Consider the following 17,270-nt stretch of genomic DNA (forward strand, 5'->3'; position numbering starts at 1 on the left):
AGGAAGACCTCAAAGGCACAAGAAATTAAAGTGTGGATCAATATATAGAATTTACTGAAACTGAAGAGCTTCTGTACAACAAGGAAAATGATCAAGAATATTAACAGAAAGCTGTCAGAATGGGAGAAAATTTTTGCCAACTATTCCTCAATAGAGGACTAATATCTAGAATATACACAGAACTCAAGAAACTCAGCGCTAAGAAAACAAATAACCCAATCTAAAAAATGGGCAAAGAACTAGACATTTAAAAAAAAGAAATTCAAATGTCCAATAAACGTATCAAAAATTGTTCAACATCACTAGCATTCAGAGAGATGGAAAATCAAAATTACCGGAGATTTCACCTAACTCCAATTAAAATGGCAATCATTAGAAACACAAACAACAACAAATGCTGGCGAGGATGTGGGGAAGTAGGAACTCTAATACATTGTTGGTGAGATTGCAAATTAGTGCAACCATTTTGGAAAACAGTATGAAGAATACTCAGAAAAATGAGAATGAATTTACCATATGATCCAACAATACCACTTCTGGGTATCTACCCAAAAGACTGGAAACTAAACTATAAAACTTAGTGAGGTCTTCAGGAACTGAAACTCTGTTTCAAAATAAAAAAATTAAAAAAGGCTTGGTGTTTAACTCAGAGGTAGAATGTCCCTGGGTTCCATCCCCACTATCACACACACACACACACACACACACACACACACAAATCTTAGTGAACTGATATCTTGCATCTAATCTACATGTTGGTTCTCTGGCACTATTTTGATCTCCAATATAAATTTAAAGGGAAAACTCATGGGTGTTGTTTTTCGTTTATTTCTTCTTTTAGGATTTGAAAAATCAAACATTTCAGGCAAAGTTTTATGCTAATAGATTAAATCCCATAGCCTTGGTATGGACATAGGGACATTAAACATTTGTTCATATATCCACACAACACATATTTACTGAGTGTGTGCCTAGTGGGGGTTTGGAATATAGATAAATGAGCCAGAGACAAAATTCTTATCCTCTGGAATTTATTCTGAATGCAGCGCCTTAGACCACTTGGCCATCCTGACCTCTGGAATTTATTCTAATAAATGTCTGCCTAACCAAACTATTTATTTGTAGTATCTTATTGGGGTATTTATTTTCTAGGAATAAATGAAAGACATGCTTTAAGAAGACATATTCACTGTTCTCAAGCCAATAAATACTGCCTGGGTTCTGTATCAAGGCTTCGAGACAGAAAATAATTGGTGTGTGCTTACTATCACTTGCCCAGTATCACTTAGCCGTTGCTTCATCACCAAGGGGTGAAGGGACAGGAGAGGACGGGAAGTGGCTCTAACCTCACCGGGCTAATCCACCCCCTCATTTAGAATATTGTGCAGCTTGGAGGTGGAGTGAGAGGTGTTCTCCTGGCCAGAAAGAGGTGGAGCTGGCTTTCCACCCTTCCTCAGCCTCTCTCTCCTACAGCCACATAAAATGCCTGTGATGTCCCCAGACAGGCTGACTTCTCAGGTTGCTAAAGAAAAATAGTAATATTAAAAAAAGGTGTTGGAACCTACACATCCAGCATGCTTGGGTAACCTTTGCCCTCTCTGATTCTCTTGAGTGAGCTAAAAAGCACATGTAGATCCCCAAACTGCCTTATTCTTCTGAAACTGTGTTGAAAACACCTTGGTTTACTAAGCCTTTGGTTTCCTAAGCACTATGCATAGTACCTGCTATCAAATATATAGTATTGTCCTCAAAATGGTGTATATCCCATAGAGAAACGACTATATGAGAAAAAGATGAGTATCTCTATTCTAATGATATTTCTTTTAATGCACAAGAGAAAAGAAGAAACATTGCCTTTTGAAGACCTTGCATCTAAAATTCTCAAAGACTGTACATGAGTCTCAAATTATTTCATAACTATCCCTTTCCCCCAGTGCCTATATTAGAGTTATGAAGAAGATCAGAGAGCTATCACATAAATGTCACTTTTAAAACACTCCCTCCCACCACAGGAAGACTCATTTCTCAAAAGGTTTTTGAGTTTGATAAGTCTTTTGTTAGGATTTTAAGCTGAATGCACTAAAAAACAGGTGGGGATATCATAGCAAAGGAAAAAATAAAACATGAACAAGAAAAACAGTAACTATTACTGTTTAAAAATTTCTGAATTAAGCTGGGCATGGTGGCGCATGCCTGTAATCCCCGCACCTGGGAGGCAGAGACAGGAGTTCAAAGCCAGACTCATTGGCTTAAGAGACCCTGTTTCCCAATAAAAATATAAAAGTAGGTCTGGGAGTATAGCCTGGAGGTAGAAGGGTTTCCAGGAACCCCAGCACCCCCCCAAAAAAAAAATCCTGAATTTAAAGACATTAAGAAAACAACTTAGATGATATAACATGTTGTAATACAACTGCAGAAAAAGAGCTAATTCTATCGATTTGAACAACTAAAACACTTAACAAGGTTTCCACCTGGGTATGAATAGCAAGAGATGTAAGCAGCTACAGAAACCACAAATCTCACTAACATGTAAATAATATCTCTGATTTTCCCAGTGAACAGTATAAACCATTAGTCAGTCTCTCCCCCCCCCCCGTGTGTGTGTGTGTGTGTGTGTGTGTGTGTGTGTGTGTGTGTGTGTGTGTGTTTTACTGGGGATTGAATCCAGGGGCATTCTACCTCTGAGCTATATCCCCAGCTCTATTTTTTATTCTTTTTTTTTTTTTTTTTTGAAACAGGGTCTTACTAAGTTGCAAAGGTCTGCACTAAGTAGTTGAGGCTGACTGTGAACCTGTGATCCTCCTGTCTCAGCCTCCCAAGTACTGAGATTACAAACCTGGGCCACCAGGCCCAGCTAACCATTACTCTTTCTAAAAAAAGAAGATTTCTTGCTCAATGCTGCCATCCTGTGGCTCACACATTCCACATACCGAAAATTTTTCTATTTTTCTTCTTGCTGGTAAAACCGTTGACAAAAAGTTACCTATGATAAATTTTTCTGTGAGTATGACATTGTTTCTATGAGAACAATGCAAATCTTGTCAAAGTATTTGAAAGGATATCTTCCATTGGGTTTTATTTTCTTTGAATGAACCTCAAATCTAGAAATTGGATTAATCATAGATCATGGTTTATCCACCATCCCAATCTTGGTCCAAATTCAATAGAATTTGCATCAATTAGTTATTTTTCATAATAAAGTATGAAAATAATTTCAAACCCATAACCTCAAATATTTTATGTCCTAGACAATGCTAAGGGAGATTACTTAGTCACAAAAAGTAAAAAATTGGATGTTCTCTCAAATATGCAGAAGCTAGGGAGAAAAGAGGTCATAGGAGGAATTCTAGATAAAGAAGGAGAAACCATAGGTGAGCAAATAAGGCGGCCTAACTGAGGGGGATGGGAAGGTAAAAGAGTAAATTCCATTATGTACATGATGTACATTCATAAATACAAGTTAATCACTAAGACAAACAGGAGAAGGAAAAATGGGGGAGGGAATGGAGTAAAAATTGGGGAAGGGCTAAATGTGGATGTGCACATGTATGCCTCTACCAGCTTGTACTCCATTAAGATATATGACTACAATGCACCAATAAAATAAATAAATAAATAAATAAATAAATCTATATATGTGGGTTATCTAACAATATATATTATTATATTTAACCATATAATCCACCCATCGACCCATCACCTTTCCTAATATAAATTTCACATAGCTCCTCTGCTTGTTATTCCTTTTCTTTCCTATACAGCTATATTACATCCTTTGTAATTATAATAGATTTTAAAACCACTTCACTGTACTTGAGTATAATAGACTGCATATTAAAATATATAATTTTGATAAGCTTTGACATATATATAGTTGTGAAATAATCACCACAATCAAGATAATGCATACATTTACCTCCTTGGAAAGTTTCCTCATAACTTCATTGTAATCCTTTCATCCTACTGTCCCTTCACATTCTCTCTTTCCTAACCCCTCATCTCCAATGACCTATAAGTATTTCATATGGTCTGAATTATATTCCTTCCAAACCTACCTATTGAAGCTGTAACCCTTAAAGTGATGATATTTGGAGATGAAACCTCTGGAGGTGATGAGCCTTAGAAGTTTTGAGGATGGGGCCCTCGTGATATGATTAGATCTCTTATAACAAGAGACACTAGAGAACTGACCATTATGTTAAGATATAACCACCTGCAAGCCAGGAGAAGAGCCCTCATCAGAACTGAACTGTTCTGGTGCTCTGAAGTTCAGACTTCCAGCCTTGGAAAATATGAGAAACACATTTCTGTTGTTTAAGTCACTTATCCTATAGTATGGTCTTATGATATCTCAGGCAGACCAATACACCACTGCCTTTGTCACTATATATATGTGCATTTTACAATATTTTATGTAAACAGAATCATATTTACTCTTATTTCTCTAGATATTGCTCATCATAATTATCTTGATATTCATCCATGCTATATCATAATTATTTCCTTCCTTTGATTGATGAATAGTATTCCATTATGTAAATATGCTATACTTCATCCATTCACCTATTCAGGGACATCTGTATTATTTCTAGTTGTGGGCAATGATCCATAAAAGCTGCTGCATGAACATTCATGTATATGATCTTATATTTCCTTTTCTTTGAGATATATAGTCATGAAATGGCTGGACCAAATTTAAACACATAGTCTGTGTTTCTATGTGTGTGCATTCAAGCATATGTTGCAATATAACTTTTAAAGATAATTCTAAACTATTTTCAAAGTGCACCATTTTGCAAACCACCAGAAAAACATGAGTGTTACTATCTCTCCACTTTCTTGCCAACATATGGTGTAGTAAATTATCTTTTTGATTTCTGTCATTACATAGGTTTGAAATAGTATCTGATTATAGTGTCCATTTAAATTTCCCTAATGATGATGCACATCTATACATATGCTTAACTTCTATATGCATTTCTTCTTTGGAAAACTATGTATTCAAATCTTTTTATCACTTTTAGTACTTATCCTGCTTGGTGGTATTCCCTGGAGTTTAATGTCTTATCTTTGATTTCCAACTGCTTCAGCCATTTTTACTTGAAATACTATGTATTCATTTTAGAGTGATCATCTTCCAAGAGTGAAATTCTATTCTCCATGTAGTCTAATCTATTGTTTATAGTTTGTATTGATGCCTTCACTTCAGTGATTGCACCCTCTATATCTTTCAGACTCTCTATAAATTCTTTTTGGGAATCCTTTATCATTTCTACTGTTAAATTTCTGATTTGTCCTTCTGGCAATTTCTGCAATTCTGTGTTGTCAGGTTCTGTTATTGTGGGGTTGTGGGGGCTCATTGCTTCCTTGCTACTCCTCCTTCTCATTATTTCAGAAGTTTGTGTCTGTTGCTTTTGATAGGCTTCTCTCAATCTGTAGGTGTCGGCTGGGTGCATTGTATTCAGTGGTGAAGGTTGAGTGAGGAGTAAAGTGATGTCATAAATGCAAGAACAGGGTAATGCTACCGATATAATTGAATAGAATGAGAGTATGAGTTTGGTAAGGTAGTATATAGTAGAGATTAGAGATAGTGAACATGTAGTAGGATTCTAGTAACCAGTGTCGAGTATTTAGTATAGTGATACAAAGTGAATTTAGTACAAGACAAAGAAGAGAAAGAAAAGAAAGGGATGGAGAGAGAGAAAGTAGGTATGTTCAGGTAAGAGGCTTGTGAAAGGGGTGAAAAAGAGAGCAAACAAACAAGCATACACACCAAAAAATGGAAAAAAAATGCACCCTTCCAAATATATGAAGATTAAGCAGACTTGGCCTCTGCAATCTCTCTGTACAGACAGTGAGTGCCACTGGCATCTTCCTGCTGCAAGCCTGGTTCTCTGAGTCTCTCTGTCTCTGCAGGTGGTCAGTATCAATGGGGCTGGATCTAGTGTTGAGTGTAGGTCGCTCCCCAAACTTTCCACCAATGCGAAGCCTGAGTCTCTCCCTGACTGCACAGGTGGTGGGTGCTCCTGAGACCAAACCCAGTGTATACATAAGAGCCTCTGTTCTCCACAGCTAGGGCTGGGTTGACCTGACTTCTCCCTGTTCACCATGATTCAGTGGTCTGTGGCGATCTCGGAGGTCCTACTAGGGCTCTGAGCCCTGGGGATTGTAGCCTTTTTTTGCCTGATTGTCCCTTTGTATATGTTTTATATAAACTTTTATAAAATAAAAAGAAATGTGTACTTTACTGCTTGGAAGAGAGTGTTCTATAAATGTTAATAATTGACTGAGAGCATATTTCAGATCTTCAACACTATTAGTGACTTTGTCTATTGTTCTTTCAATTATTGAGAAGTTTTAAAATCTATGATTAGCCAATGTGGTGGTGCACGCTTGTAATCCCCACGCTTGGGAGGCTGAGACAGGAGGATCACACAGGTTCGAAGCCAGCCTCAGCTACTTAGTGAGGCTCTCAGCAACTTAGTGATACCCTGTTTCCTTAAATAAAATATAAAATAGGGCTGGAAGTATAGCCCGTAGGTAGAAAGCCTCTGGGCTCCACGCTCAGTACCACAAAAATAAATAAATAAATAAATAAATAAATAAATAAATAAATAAATAAAATCTATGGTTAAGCCAGGCATGGTAGTACACACTTGTAATTCCACTACTTGAAAGATTGAGACAGGAGGATCACAGGTTTGCAACCAGCCTCAGCAACTTAGCAAGACCTTGTTTACAAATAAAAAAATAAAATAGGTCTAAGGGTATAGCCCAAAGGTAGAAGGCACCTGGGTTCCATTTCCAGTACAAAAAGAAGGAAGGAAGGAAGGAAGGAAGGAAGGAAGGAAGGAAGGAAGGAAGGAAGGAAGGAAGGAAGGAACCTATGGTTATAACTTTAGACTTGTTTATTCTTTATGATTATATTAGATTTTTCTTTTCATACTTGAAACTTTCCTATTAGGTAAAAAAAATAAGATTGTTACTTTTTGATAAGTTCATATCTCAATCATTGTGGAATAACCTCTTGATCCCTGGAAATAGCCAATGTGCTAAAATGTACTTCTATTAATATTAACATTAGTATTCAAGTTTTCTTTTGATCTGTGTTAGCACCTTGCTGCTTTTCACTTTTCTATATTCTTATATATGAAGTGTGTCTCTTGTTATACATATAGTTGGGTCTTGATTTTTATCCAATTTAACAACTTGTGTTCATTGGGTTATTTATAGTACATTTTGTGTGTTTAAACCTATCATCTTATGTCTTATTTTATGTATTTTCTCCATCTCTTTTCCTTTAAATTAATAAAATATCTGTAATGATTCTATTTTTAGTTTTCTATTTTATCTCCTTTGTTGGCTTTTAGCTATAACTGTTTGGTGTATTATTTTAGTGACTGTTTTTGGTTTTATGGTACACATCTCTGACTTATCATAGTGTACTCCTAAGTGATACATTACTTCACCTATAGTATGAGAAACTAAAAATAATAGTCTACCATTTCTTCTCAACTTTTTTTTTTTTTTTTGGTGGAAATGGGGGTGGAACCCAGAGGCTTTCTACCTCAGAGCTATACTTCCAGACCTATTTTTATATTTTATTTGGAAACAGGGTCTCACTAAGCTGCTGAGATCCTCACTACGTAGCCGAAGCTGGCTTTGAACCTGCACGATCCTCCTGTCTCAGCCTCCCAAGCGCGGGGATTACAAGTGTGCACCACCACGCCTGGCTCTCTTCTCAACTTTTATGCTACCTGTCACATACTTTACTTTCATATATGTTACAAACCACATGCTACACTGATTTTATTTTGGGTTAAACAATATCTTCTGAAATGATTGAATAATAATAAAAACATGCAATTACCATTTCCAGAGCTCTGCGTTCCTTAGGATGAATCCATATTGTCCATATTTCCATCTGGTATTTCTTTTTTTCCAATAAGTTTCCCCTAATATTTCTTATACTGTAAGGCTACTGGTGATCAATTCCTTTAGTTCTATCTGGAATCTCTATTTTCTGTATGTCTTAAAAAATGAACTCTTCTTTGCCTATTTTTCCTTTGCAAAGTATTTTCACGGGGCATAGGATTACTAGTCAGTTTTTTGGTTGGGTTTTGTTTCTCCTTTCAATATTTTGAAGATAAAAATGTTACACTATTTTCTTCCTTTCCTTGTTTCTGGAAAGAAATCTATCGTTATTCTCTCTGTGCTTCTGTGGGTGACATGTCCCCCAATTCTAGTTGCTGCTTTTAATGGTTTTTCCTTTCTATTGCTTTTTTTTTTAATAATTGACATGGTGTTCTATGATACAGTTTTCTTCAGACTTCATGAGGTTGGAATTTGTTGAGCTGTTTAGAATTTGTAAGTTTATAGTTTATCTAAAATTGTAGTTACTTGTAAAAGGGCACTTATTACTTATATAAATCTCAATTTTACTCATTTCTTTGTTGCTACTCACATAAAGTACTGCTTACAAGTTCCATTTAATTCTTATGCAACTATCTTTAAACACAATTACAATTTTAGTTTGGAATTTCATTTTACTCAAGACTTTGCCCTAATTATAAAAATAATAACAAATTTCTAATGATGAAATAATTTAAAATGCGGAGTAATTACTATGTAGAAAGTACTCTTTGGTATTGAATGTTTTATTTAATCTTTTAAAACTCTTATGTGATAGGAAATATTTTTCTCTTTCTACAGATAAGGAGAAGTTAAGTGAATTGACCAATATTTCCTGTTAGTAAAATAGTAGAGCCAAGATCCAAGCCCAGGCCCACCTGATTCTAGAGATTGTCTTTTAACTTCATATCACATTATACTGTCTCTCAGAACATTATACGGTGTAACATGAACATACACATTCCCGGCATTCATCTCACCAATATTGATATGCTGGTGAGGGTGCTAAAATGATTGAGATTATTAGCATACAGAGTAAGTTTGCCCAGATTCAAATTCTAGCTCAGTTATTCAGAAGCTCTGTGACCTTGGTGGAAGCTACTTAATCTTCTGGTGACTGAAATACCACATTTGAAAAATGTATATAAGCCAGGTGTGGTGGTGCACACTTGTTATCCCAGTGCTTGAGGTTGAGAAAGAAGGATCTCAGGTTCAGAGCCAGACTTAGTAATTTAGTCAGGCCTTATTTCAAAATAAAAAATAAAATAGGGCTGGGAATGTGTCGCAGCGGTAGAATGCCCCTGGGTTCTATCCCAGTATCAAAAGAAGAAGAAGGAGGAGAGAGGAGGAGGAGGAGGAGGAGGAGGAGGAGGAGGAGGAGGAGGAGGAGGAGGAGGAGGAGGAGGAGGAGAAGGAGGAGGAGGAGGAGGAGGAGGAGGAGGAGGAGGAGGAGGAAGAGGAGGAGGAGGAGGAGGAGGAGGAGAAGGAGTAGGGAAGGAAGAAAGGGAGGGAGGGAAAGAAGGAAAGGAGAAAAGGAAAAAGAAAAAATATATTAATAATAATAAGTCCAACTGCATAGAATTATTGTAAGGATTAATGAGTTAAATTTAATGTGCTTGACATAATAAATACTAATGTAATAAATGTTTGCCATTTGATTCTTGTGTGTGTGTGTGTGAGGGGGACTTTTCATCTAGATAGAAAACTGCCCTATCTCAGAGCATCCAGACCTTTGACTATGTTTTTTAGGGACACAAGCAATTTAGTCACTAGTATAGATAGAGCACCAGTGCCATCTAGTGACAAATTGATAATAAAGTCACCAAATAAGGAATGTTCATAATGGGTAAAATTTCTAGATTAAAACTTGCTTTTAAACTGGACATGGTGGCATATGCCTATAATTCTATCACTTAGGAAGCTGAGACACGAAGATTTCAAGTTCAAGTCCAGTGTAAGTAATTTAGCGAGACACTATTTCACAATAAGAAGTTAAAAAGGCTGGGTTACAGCTCAGAGGTAGAACCTTCCTGGGCTCCATCCCCAGCACTATATAATATATACATATTCCATTAAGACAAACAAAATCTAATGTAGTTAGAACTCTCCAAGAAAATATAGTAGTTTTGTAAAACGACTGAATTATTTGACAGATAAAAATGATATGTACTTGTGGTATACAACATGTTTTGAAACAAGTATACATTTTATGGAAGGACTAAGTCAAATTAACATTTCCAATGAATTTTTGTAGCAAGAACATGAAAAATCTACTTTCTTAGCAATTTTTAAGTGTATAATATGCCATCAACAAGTGCAATCACCATGTTATACAATATATCTCCAGAATTTATTGATCATGTCTCACTAAAACTTTGTATCCTTGACCAACATCTATATACAGACACACCCCAGCACCATAGCGATCACCATTCTACTCTGTTTCTACGGGTCTGACTTTTTTTATATTCTCTATATACATGACACAACGTATTTGTTTCTACTTGTCTGACTTATTTCACTTAACATTAACATATTCTAGTTTCACCCATGTCACAAATGATAGTATTTCCTCCTTTTTATGGTTGAATAGCATTTAAATATGTGTATAGCCTGTATTTTCTTTATCCTTTTATCTATAAATACACAGTCCGGTGGATGCTTATATCTTGGCTACTATGAATTATGCTGCAGTTGAACATGTAAGTGCAGATGTTCCCTTGGTATACTGATTTCATGTCCTTTGGATATATAAGCAAAAAAGGACTGCTGCAAAAAAAAAGGACTGGTAAAGTCGGGCGTGGTGGCGCACACTTGTAATTCCCGCACTTGGGAGGCGGAGACAGGAGGATCGTGCAGGTCCAAAGCCAGCCACGCTGGCTTAAGAGACCCTGTTTCAAGTAAAAAAAATATGAAATAGGTCTGGGAGTGTAGCCCGGAGGTAGAAGGGTTCCATCCCAGTACCACAAAAAAAAAAAAGACTGGTAGATTTATTTTCATTTTTTCAATTTTTATTTTCATTTTTTCAATTTATTATTTGTGTATTTATTTTTGTGGTATTGGAGATTGAACCCAGAGATATTCTACCTTTGAGCTACACCCACAGCCTACTTTTACTTCTTATTTGGAAACAGGGTCTCTTGAGGTTGTTGAGAGTCTCATACTTGCTGAGGCTGTCCTCAAACCTGCAATCCTCCTGTCTCATCCTCCCAAGTACTGGGATTGCAGATGCATGCCACCACACCCAGCTTATTTTTTAATTTTTTGAGGAGCCTCCCTACTGTTTTCTATAATGGCTGTATCGATTTACATTCGCTACAATGCCCAAGGATTTCATTTTCTCTACATTCTCACCAACACTTTTGTTTTTATGACGATAGCATGGCATACAATACCCTGATGACTAGTGTGGCTGAACTTTTTTCTTTTTTTCTTTTTTTCATATATCTATTAGGCACTTACATGTCTTCTCTAGGGAGTGTCTCAGGTCCTTTGCCCATTTTTTCCCCCAGTGTACCTACAAGCTACACCCCAGACCTACTTTTAGACTTTTTAGTTTTGAAACAGGGTCTCACTGAATTGCAGAGGGCCTCGCTAGGTAGCTGAGGCTGTCCACGAACCATGGTCCTCCAGCCTCAGCCTCCCAAATGCTGGGAATACAAGCGTGCACCACCACAGCTGGCTCCTTTGCCCACTTTTAAACAGAGCTATTTGTTTTATTGCTCTTGAGTTGCTTGAGTTCCTTATATTTTGGCTATTTAACCCTTATTAGATGTGTGGTTCCCAAATGTTTTCTTCATTTTGTATAATGTCTCTTTGCTTTGCCTGATTATAAGATTTTAGTTTGATGTAATCTCATTATTTATTTATTTATTTATTTATTTATTTATTTATTTATTTTGGTGGTACTGGGGTTCCTGGAAACCCTTCTACCTCCGGGCTACACTCCCAGACCTATTTTTTATATTTTTATTTGGAAACAGGGTCTCTTAAGCCAGCGCGGCTGGCTTCGAACCTGCGCGATCCTCCTGTCTCTGCCTCCCAAGCGCGGGGATTACAAGCGTGCACCACCACGCCCGGCTTAAGTTTTTATTTTGAAACAGGGCCTCACTCAGTTACTGAAGCAGGGTGCAAACCTGAGATCCTCCTGCTTCTCAAGTACTGGGATTATAGGAGTGCACCACCACACCAGGCTTGACAAAAGTTTAAAAGTCACAGAAAAAAATATTATATTTCCCAATGACTATTAAGACCACTTTGCCTGATTTCAGCATGCACAGCCATTTTTATGACTGTACACTATTGCGTAAAGCAAGAATTTCGTGTATTGCCAGTGCCTATATTTTCTTTCTTATTTTTTCATCACTGTATCCAAGAATTATTAAGAAATTGTCACCTATTGTCACAATACTAGTATAATTAGCTAATCTCTCTGAACATATTTATAAATTATTTTCAGTGTCATATTATTATGTTGTAAAATGCCCTTTCTCCCAATCAAACCATATATATAGGAAAGCATTATGTACCTGGAAGTGGTAACTGAACTAATATACCACTGACTCTTGGGTCCATGTTCAATTGATCAGTTATATCCAAAAGTTCTTCCTGAGAAACATCTGTAGGTTTTAGGATGAGTTCACTACAAATACCTGAAAGGAAAACAACTCCAGTCACTTAAATAACCAGGATGTGATTTTTCATTAATGGTGTTTTACATGGTGTCTGGTTGATTTTCTATGTTCTTGTCCCACTAGAAGGAAAGGCCCTTATATAAAGCCAGTATTCAGGTGTTTTCTCAAGATTCACACACATTCTACGGCCAGCATCACAAGTGACAACTTAAACTAGTTTATGATAGCATATTGCTAGTAGAATTGAGTACAGTAAAAATGCCACTACCACCATCACTATCAGGCTAAGTTGGAGAGAGTAAAATAGCGAGTTTTATTATTTGCCTAAAGCAAATGTAATAAATGCAGGCCTCACACATGTAAACTATTCATCTTATCTCTCCCTTAAAATACAAAATCACACTGAATTGATTTGATAAGGAATCTGAAAAAGTAGTAAGAAATTAACATAAATGTCAGTACTTGAGTAACCTCTAGTCATAGTGCTTGTTATTCAAATGACACTTATTTGATAATCACTCTTAATTATCGCACTTCTAAGTAAAACCAGAAAACATAGTAATAATTATAACTGAAACACACACCCACCTACTGCGGAGGCAGCTCTTATCTTATTTCTGACATATGTATGGCTTGCTGGGTTATCACCTACTAAAATGATACTGAGGTGAGGTCTTCTGTGCCCAAGGGCAATCCATGACTCCACACCTCTCCGTATTTCTTCCTGGATTTGTTTGGCCATTTCAGTTCCTGAGATGATAATGGCTTCGTGTCTATGGAAAACAAAACAGTGAGTTGTAATACTAAAGAGACAATAAGATATTAAATTACATAAATTGAAAGCACGAAATGAACAAAACAAGTATGAACATCTAAAGTTTGATTGTTTTTCAATTACATTTGCTATTCACCCTTCAGGTACATAAATGTATTTATAATTTATAACATAAATGTATTTATAATTTTGTAAAAAATTATAATTCTGCTTTTTAGTTATATATTATACTTCATCTGCTAAACGTGAATGTTTATCCACAAAAACGTGAATGTTGGACTCGTAGTTCCTGTGGATTCGAAGGCGGGAAATTTGTGAGCGATTAGGTTATGAGGATTGAACCCTAGTGAGTGAGCCCCTGCTAAACTTGCAGATTCCAGACTCCACAACTACACCTATGATTCAGAATGCCTAGTAGTTAGAGCTTCCATATTTAACAATTTCCCAGAGGTGACTCTTGTGCATGACCATGTTTGAAAACCACTTATTAAGTTTCACACAACAATATACCTTAACAATTATAATTTATTGCCAAACAATTAACTGAGCAAATAAGTTGGCTATAAAATATAATTACAAATGGACAGTATAAGTAAACTCTGCTTTCAACTATAATTTTGTCTATTTCTCATTAAAGAATTAATAGATTGCAAGACATGGATGGCCATGATAAGTTCAGCATACCAATTTTGTTCTACTCTTTACTCTATTATTTTTGTAGACTTATTAAATATAACTAACAAAATAAACTGAAAATACTCAAAATGTATGATTTCATAAGTTTCAATACATTTATATACCTGGGAAACCATCATCACAGTCAAGAAATGAGCACATCCTTCATCCTCAGGGTTCCTAGGTTCCCCTTTGAGTCTAACCATTTTATCTGTCTTTCAGGGGCATGTGTATTATCAAGAATTTTATTAAAATTCAATCATATACCACATATTTCATCTACTTTGTCTTGGCATAGTTATTTGAAGATTCATTCCTGTAGCTGCATGTATTATAGTTCATTTCTTTTTTTTTAATTGCTAAGTAGTACTTCATTCTGTGGATATTCTAAATTTGTTAATCCATTCAATTGTAGTTCACTATTTGTGTTGTTTTCAGTCATGACAAATAAAGTTGTTATAAACATTTATGTACAAATTATTGTATACATATATTTCACTTCTGTACAAATCCCAAAGAACGCAGTGGCTGAGTTACTAGGTAGGTACATGTTTAAATTTATAAGACTTTCCAGAGTAGTTATAAAATTTCACATTTCTTTTTTCCTCTTTTTTTTTTTTTTTTTGTGGTACTGGGGATTGAACCCAGGGGAATTCTACCTCCGAGCTACATCCCAGCCCTATTTCTTTTTATTCTTTATTTTGAAACAGGGTCTCACTAAGTTGTGGAGGGCCTTACTAAGTAGCTGAGGCTGTCCTTGAACCATGATCCTCCAGTCTCAGCCTCCCAAATACTGGGATTAAAAATGTCATCCCTTCTGGCTCAAAATTCTGTATTTCTAAAAGCTATTTAAAGAATTTCAGTTGCTCCATGTACTTGCTACCACTTGGTATGGCCAGTCTTCTAAATTTTAGACCCTCCACTGGATATCTGGTGGTATCTCATGCTTTTTTAAATTGTAGTCCCTTAATAACTAATACTATTGAGCATCTTTTCGTGTGATTATTCATCTGCCATCTTCTTTGATGAACTGTATAATTTAATCTTTTACACATTGTTTACTAAGGTGCTTCCTTGTTTTTGAGTTTTGAGTTCTATAAACCTATATTAGGCAGCCTTTCTGTCTCTGTGACAAAAATACCTGACAAGCATAACTTAGAGAAGGAAAGGTTTATCCAGGCTCATAGTTTCAGAAGAGGTTCAGTCCATAGTCAGCCTGCTCCAAGACAGAAACTGCAGCAATGACACATGGCAGAGGGACACCACTCTTCTACCATGGTGGAAGAAAGCAGAGAGTGAGAAGAGGAGATTTGGGCCATATGACATCCCCAAGCCCACCTCCCAGTGATCCACCTCCTCCAGTCAGGCCAGACCTCTGAACCTCCGGCACTGGGGACCATGCTTCAAGACATGAGCTTTTGGAAGGACATTCTAAACCCAAACCCTAATGTTACTCCAGATTCAAATACTTTATTCGATATGTAACTTGAAATATTTTTTACTAGTCTGGGCTTTGCCTTTCTCAACTCTGATCTTTGTATTTGGAAGAATATTTTTTAACTTTTATGTATTCTAATTTATCAGTTTTTTCCTTTATGGATCATAAATTAACATATATATATATATATATATATATATATATATATATATATATATATATAAACTTTGCCTAACTCTGGGTTACAAATGGTTTCCCTAATGTTTCCTTCCAGAATTTTTATGGATTTGGGTTATATATTTAGTTCTACAATTTAGTTCTCTCCTAGTTTAATGAGAATTTATATCAGAATACTGTCAAATGTTGTTTTTCTCTCTCTGTTGAGATGATTATGAGGGTTTTTGGTATTAGTTTATAAAAACAGTGAGTTACATTGATAGGTTTTAAAATGTTAAACTAGCTTTGCATTCCTGGGGTAAACACTACTTGGTTGTAATCTGCCTATCTTTTCTAGATATGGATATGGATTTTTATTTAAAATTTTTTAAAATTTTTTCACCTATTCATGATTGGTAATTTGTCTTGAGTTTTCTATCAATGTCTTTGTATGGTTTTAATATTAGGGTAATACTGGCCTCTCAGAATATGTTAGGAAGTATTCCAGCCTCTTTTAATTTTTAAAGTATTTGTGTAGAATGTACCTTATTTTTTTCTTATATGTTTGTTAGGAGACCATCTGGTTTTGGAGCTTTCTGAGAAGACTTAACTACAAATTTAAATTCTTTAGTATCAGTGGTTCTTCAGGTTAACTATTATTTCTTGACTCAGTTTTTGTAGTCGGTGTCTTTACTGATTATTATCATTATGTACTATATCAAAATGTAATATACTTAATTTTAAATGTCTTATTTTTAGCTTAAATAACTTTTTATATAATTTACTATAAATTTCTGGTTTCTATATTTTATGAATTCACTTAAGTAACTTTTTAACACTAAGATAATAAGGACTCCCTATTTAGCAAATACTAAGTATTGTAAATATGGCAGCCAATTCCAATACAATTCATTTCTACATTATAGCAAAAAATAAATCCTTTCTATAAATTAATTTGTGTCAAAAATACTCAGGGTAAAACACTATTAGAGTAGCAGGTAAATAAGAATTTACTCTCACAATAAATGACATATCTTTATAGCTTAAAATATAAAACCACCTGATCTCTTCTTGCATTTTATTGCATATAAATAACAATGTTACTGCTGATACTATTATTAATGAATTCTCTGTTAAACACAATAATTTGTTTATAGGCTACTGTGAGGCTGGCAGTCATGGAGCATAACCCAGGTTAATTATAGCCTGGCCATTACTAGACATGTGACTCTGAGAAAGTCAGAGATAACAGTGGCATAAACTGATCCCTGGCTTCCAAAGAAACAGACTTTATATACATTAAGTTGACTGATCCCTGTATATTGGGGTCTGAAAGCACGTCAGGGCTTTCTTTATATTAGAGTGCTGAGGTGCTAAGTCAGCCCTCTAGTTAATAGCTGACACGATATGAACTAGCTGGTGTATGTGGTTAAATTAGGCATCGGGACTGAGCATTTTCAGTAGTAACTGCCCCGCAGTCAGTTCAGAGCCCCAGCGAGTCTAACTCTGTGGGAAGCACAGTAAGCAGATTAATGAAGCAATATGGTATTAGTAAAGGCTCAATTAAAATAAAATGCTTGTATCAATCTATGTGCTGGAGAAACTGGTCTCATATTTTATTAATTCACTTTACCTAGCTCAGTGTCCAGTGTAAAAAACAAATGAGATTTTTCAACATGCA

General features: G+C 35.7%; 1 protein-coding gene across 1 annotated transcript in view; it reads right to left on the reverse strand.

The window, feature by feature from the left end:
* The window catches only part of MTHFD2L (methylenetetrahydrofolate dehydrogenase (NADP+ dependent) 2 like), a gene marked incomplete at its 3' end in the record, with an annotated part of 96,801 nt that extends 83,487 nt beyond the window's left edge, over positions 1-13,314 (reverse strand). Inside the window, exons 1-2 of the mRNA XM_080698020.1 lie at positions 13,134-13,314; positions 12,441-12,563 (exon numbers count right to left, since the gene is read on the reverse strand). Coding sequence (XP_080554146.1) covers positions 12,441-12,563; positions 13,134-13,287 — 277 coding nt within the window. The 5' untranslated portion in view covers positions 13,288-13,314. The remainder of the gene's footprint in view (positions 1-12,440; positions 12,564-13,133) is intronic.
* Positions 13,315-17,270: the final 3,956 nt, after the last annotated feature.

The sequence above is a fragment of the Muscardinus avellanarius genome, assembly GCF_963383645.1.
Source record: "Muscardinus avellanarius genome assembly, chromosome: 6".
Classification (NCBI taxonomy): domain Eukaryota; kingdom Metazoa; phylum Chordata; class Mammalia; order Rodentia; family Gliridae; genus Muscardinus; species Muscardinus avellanarius.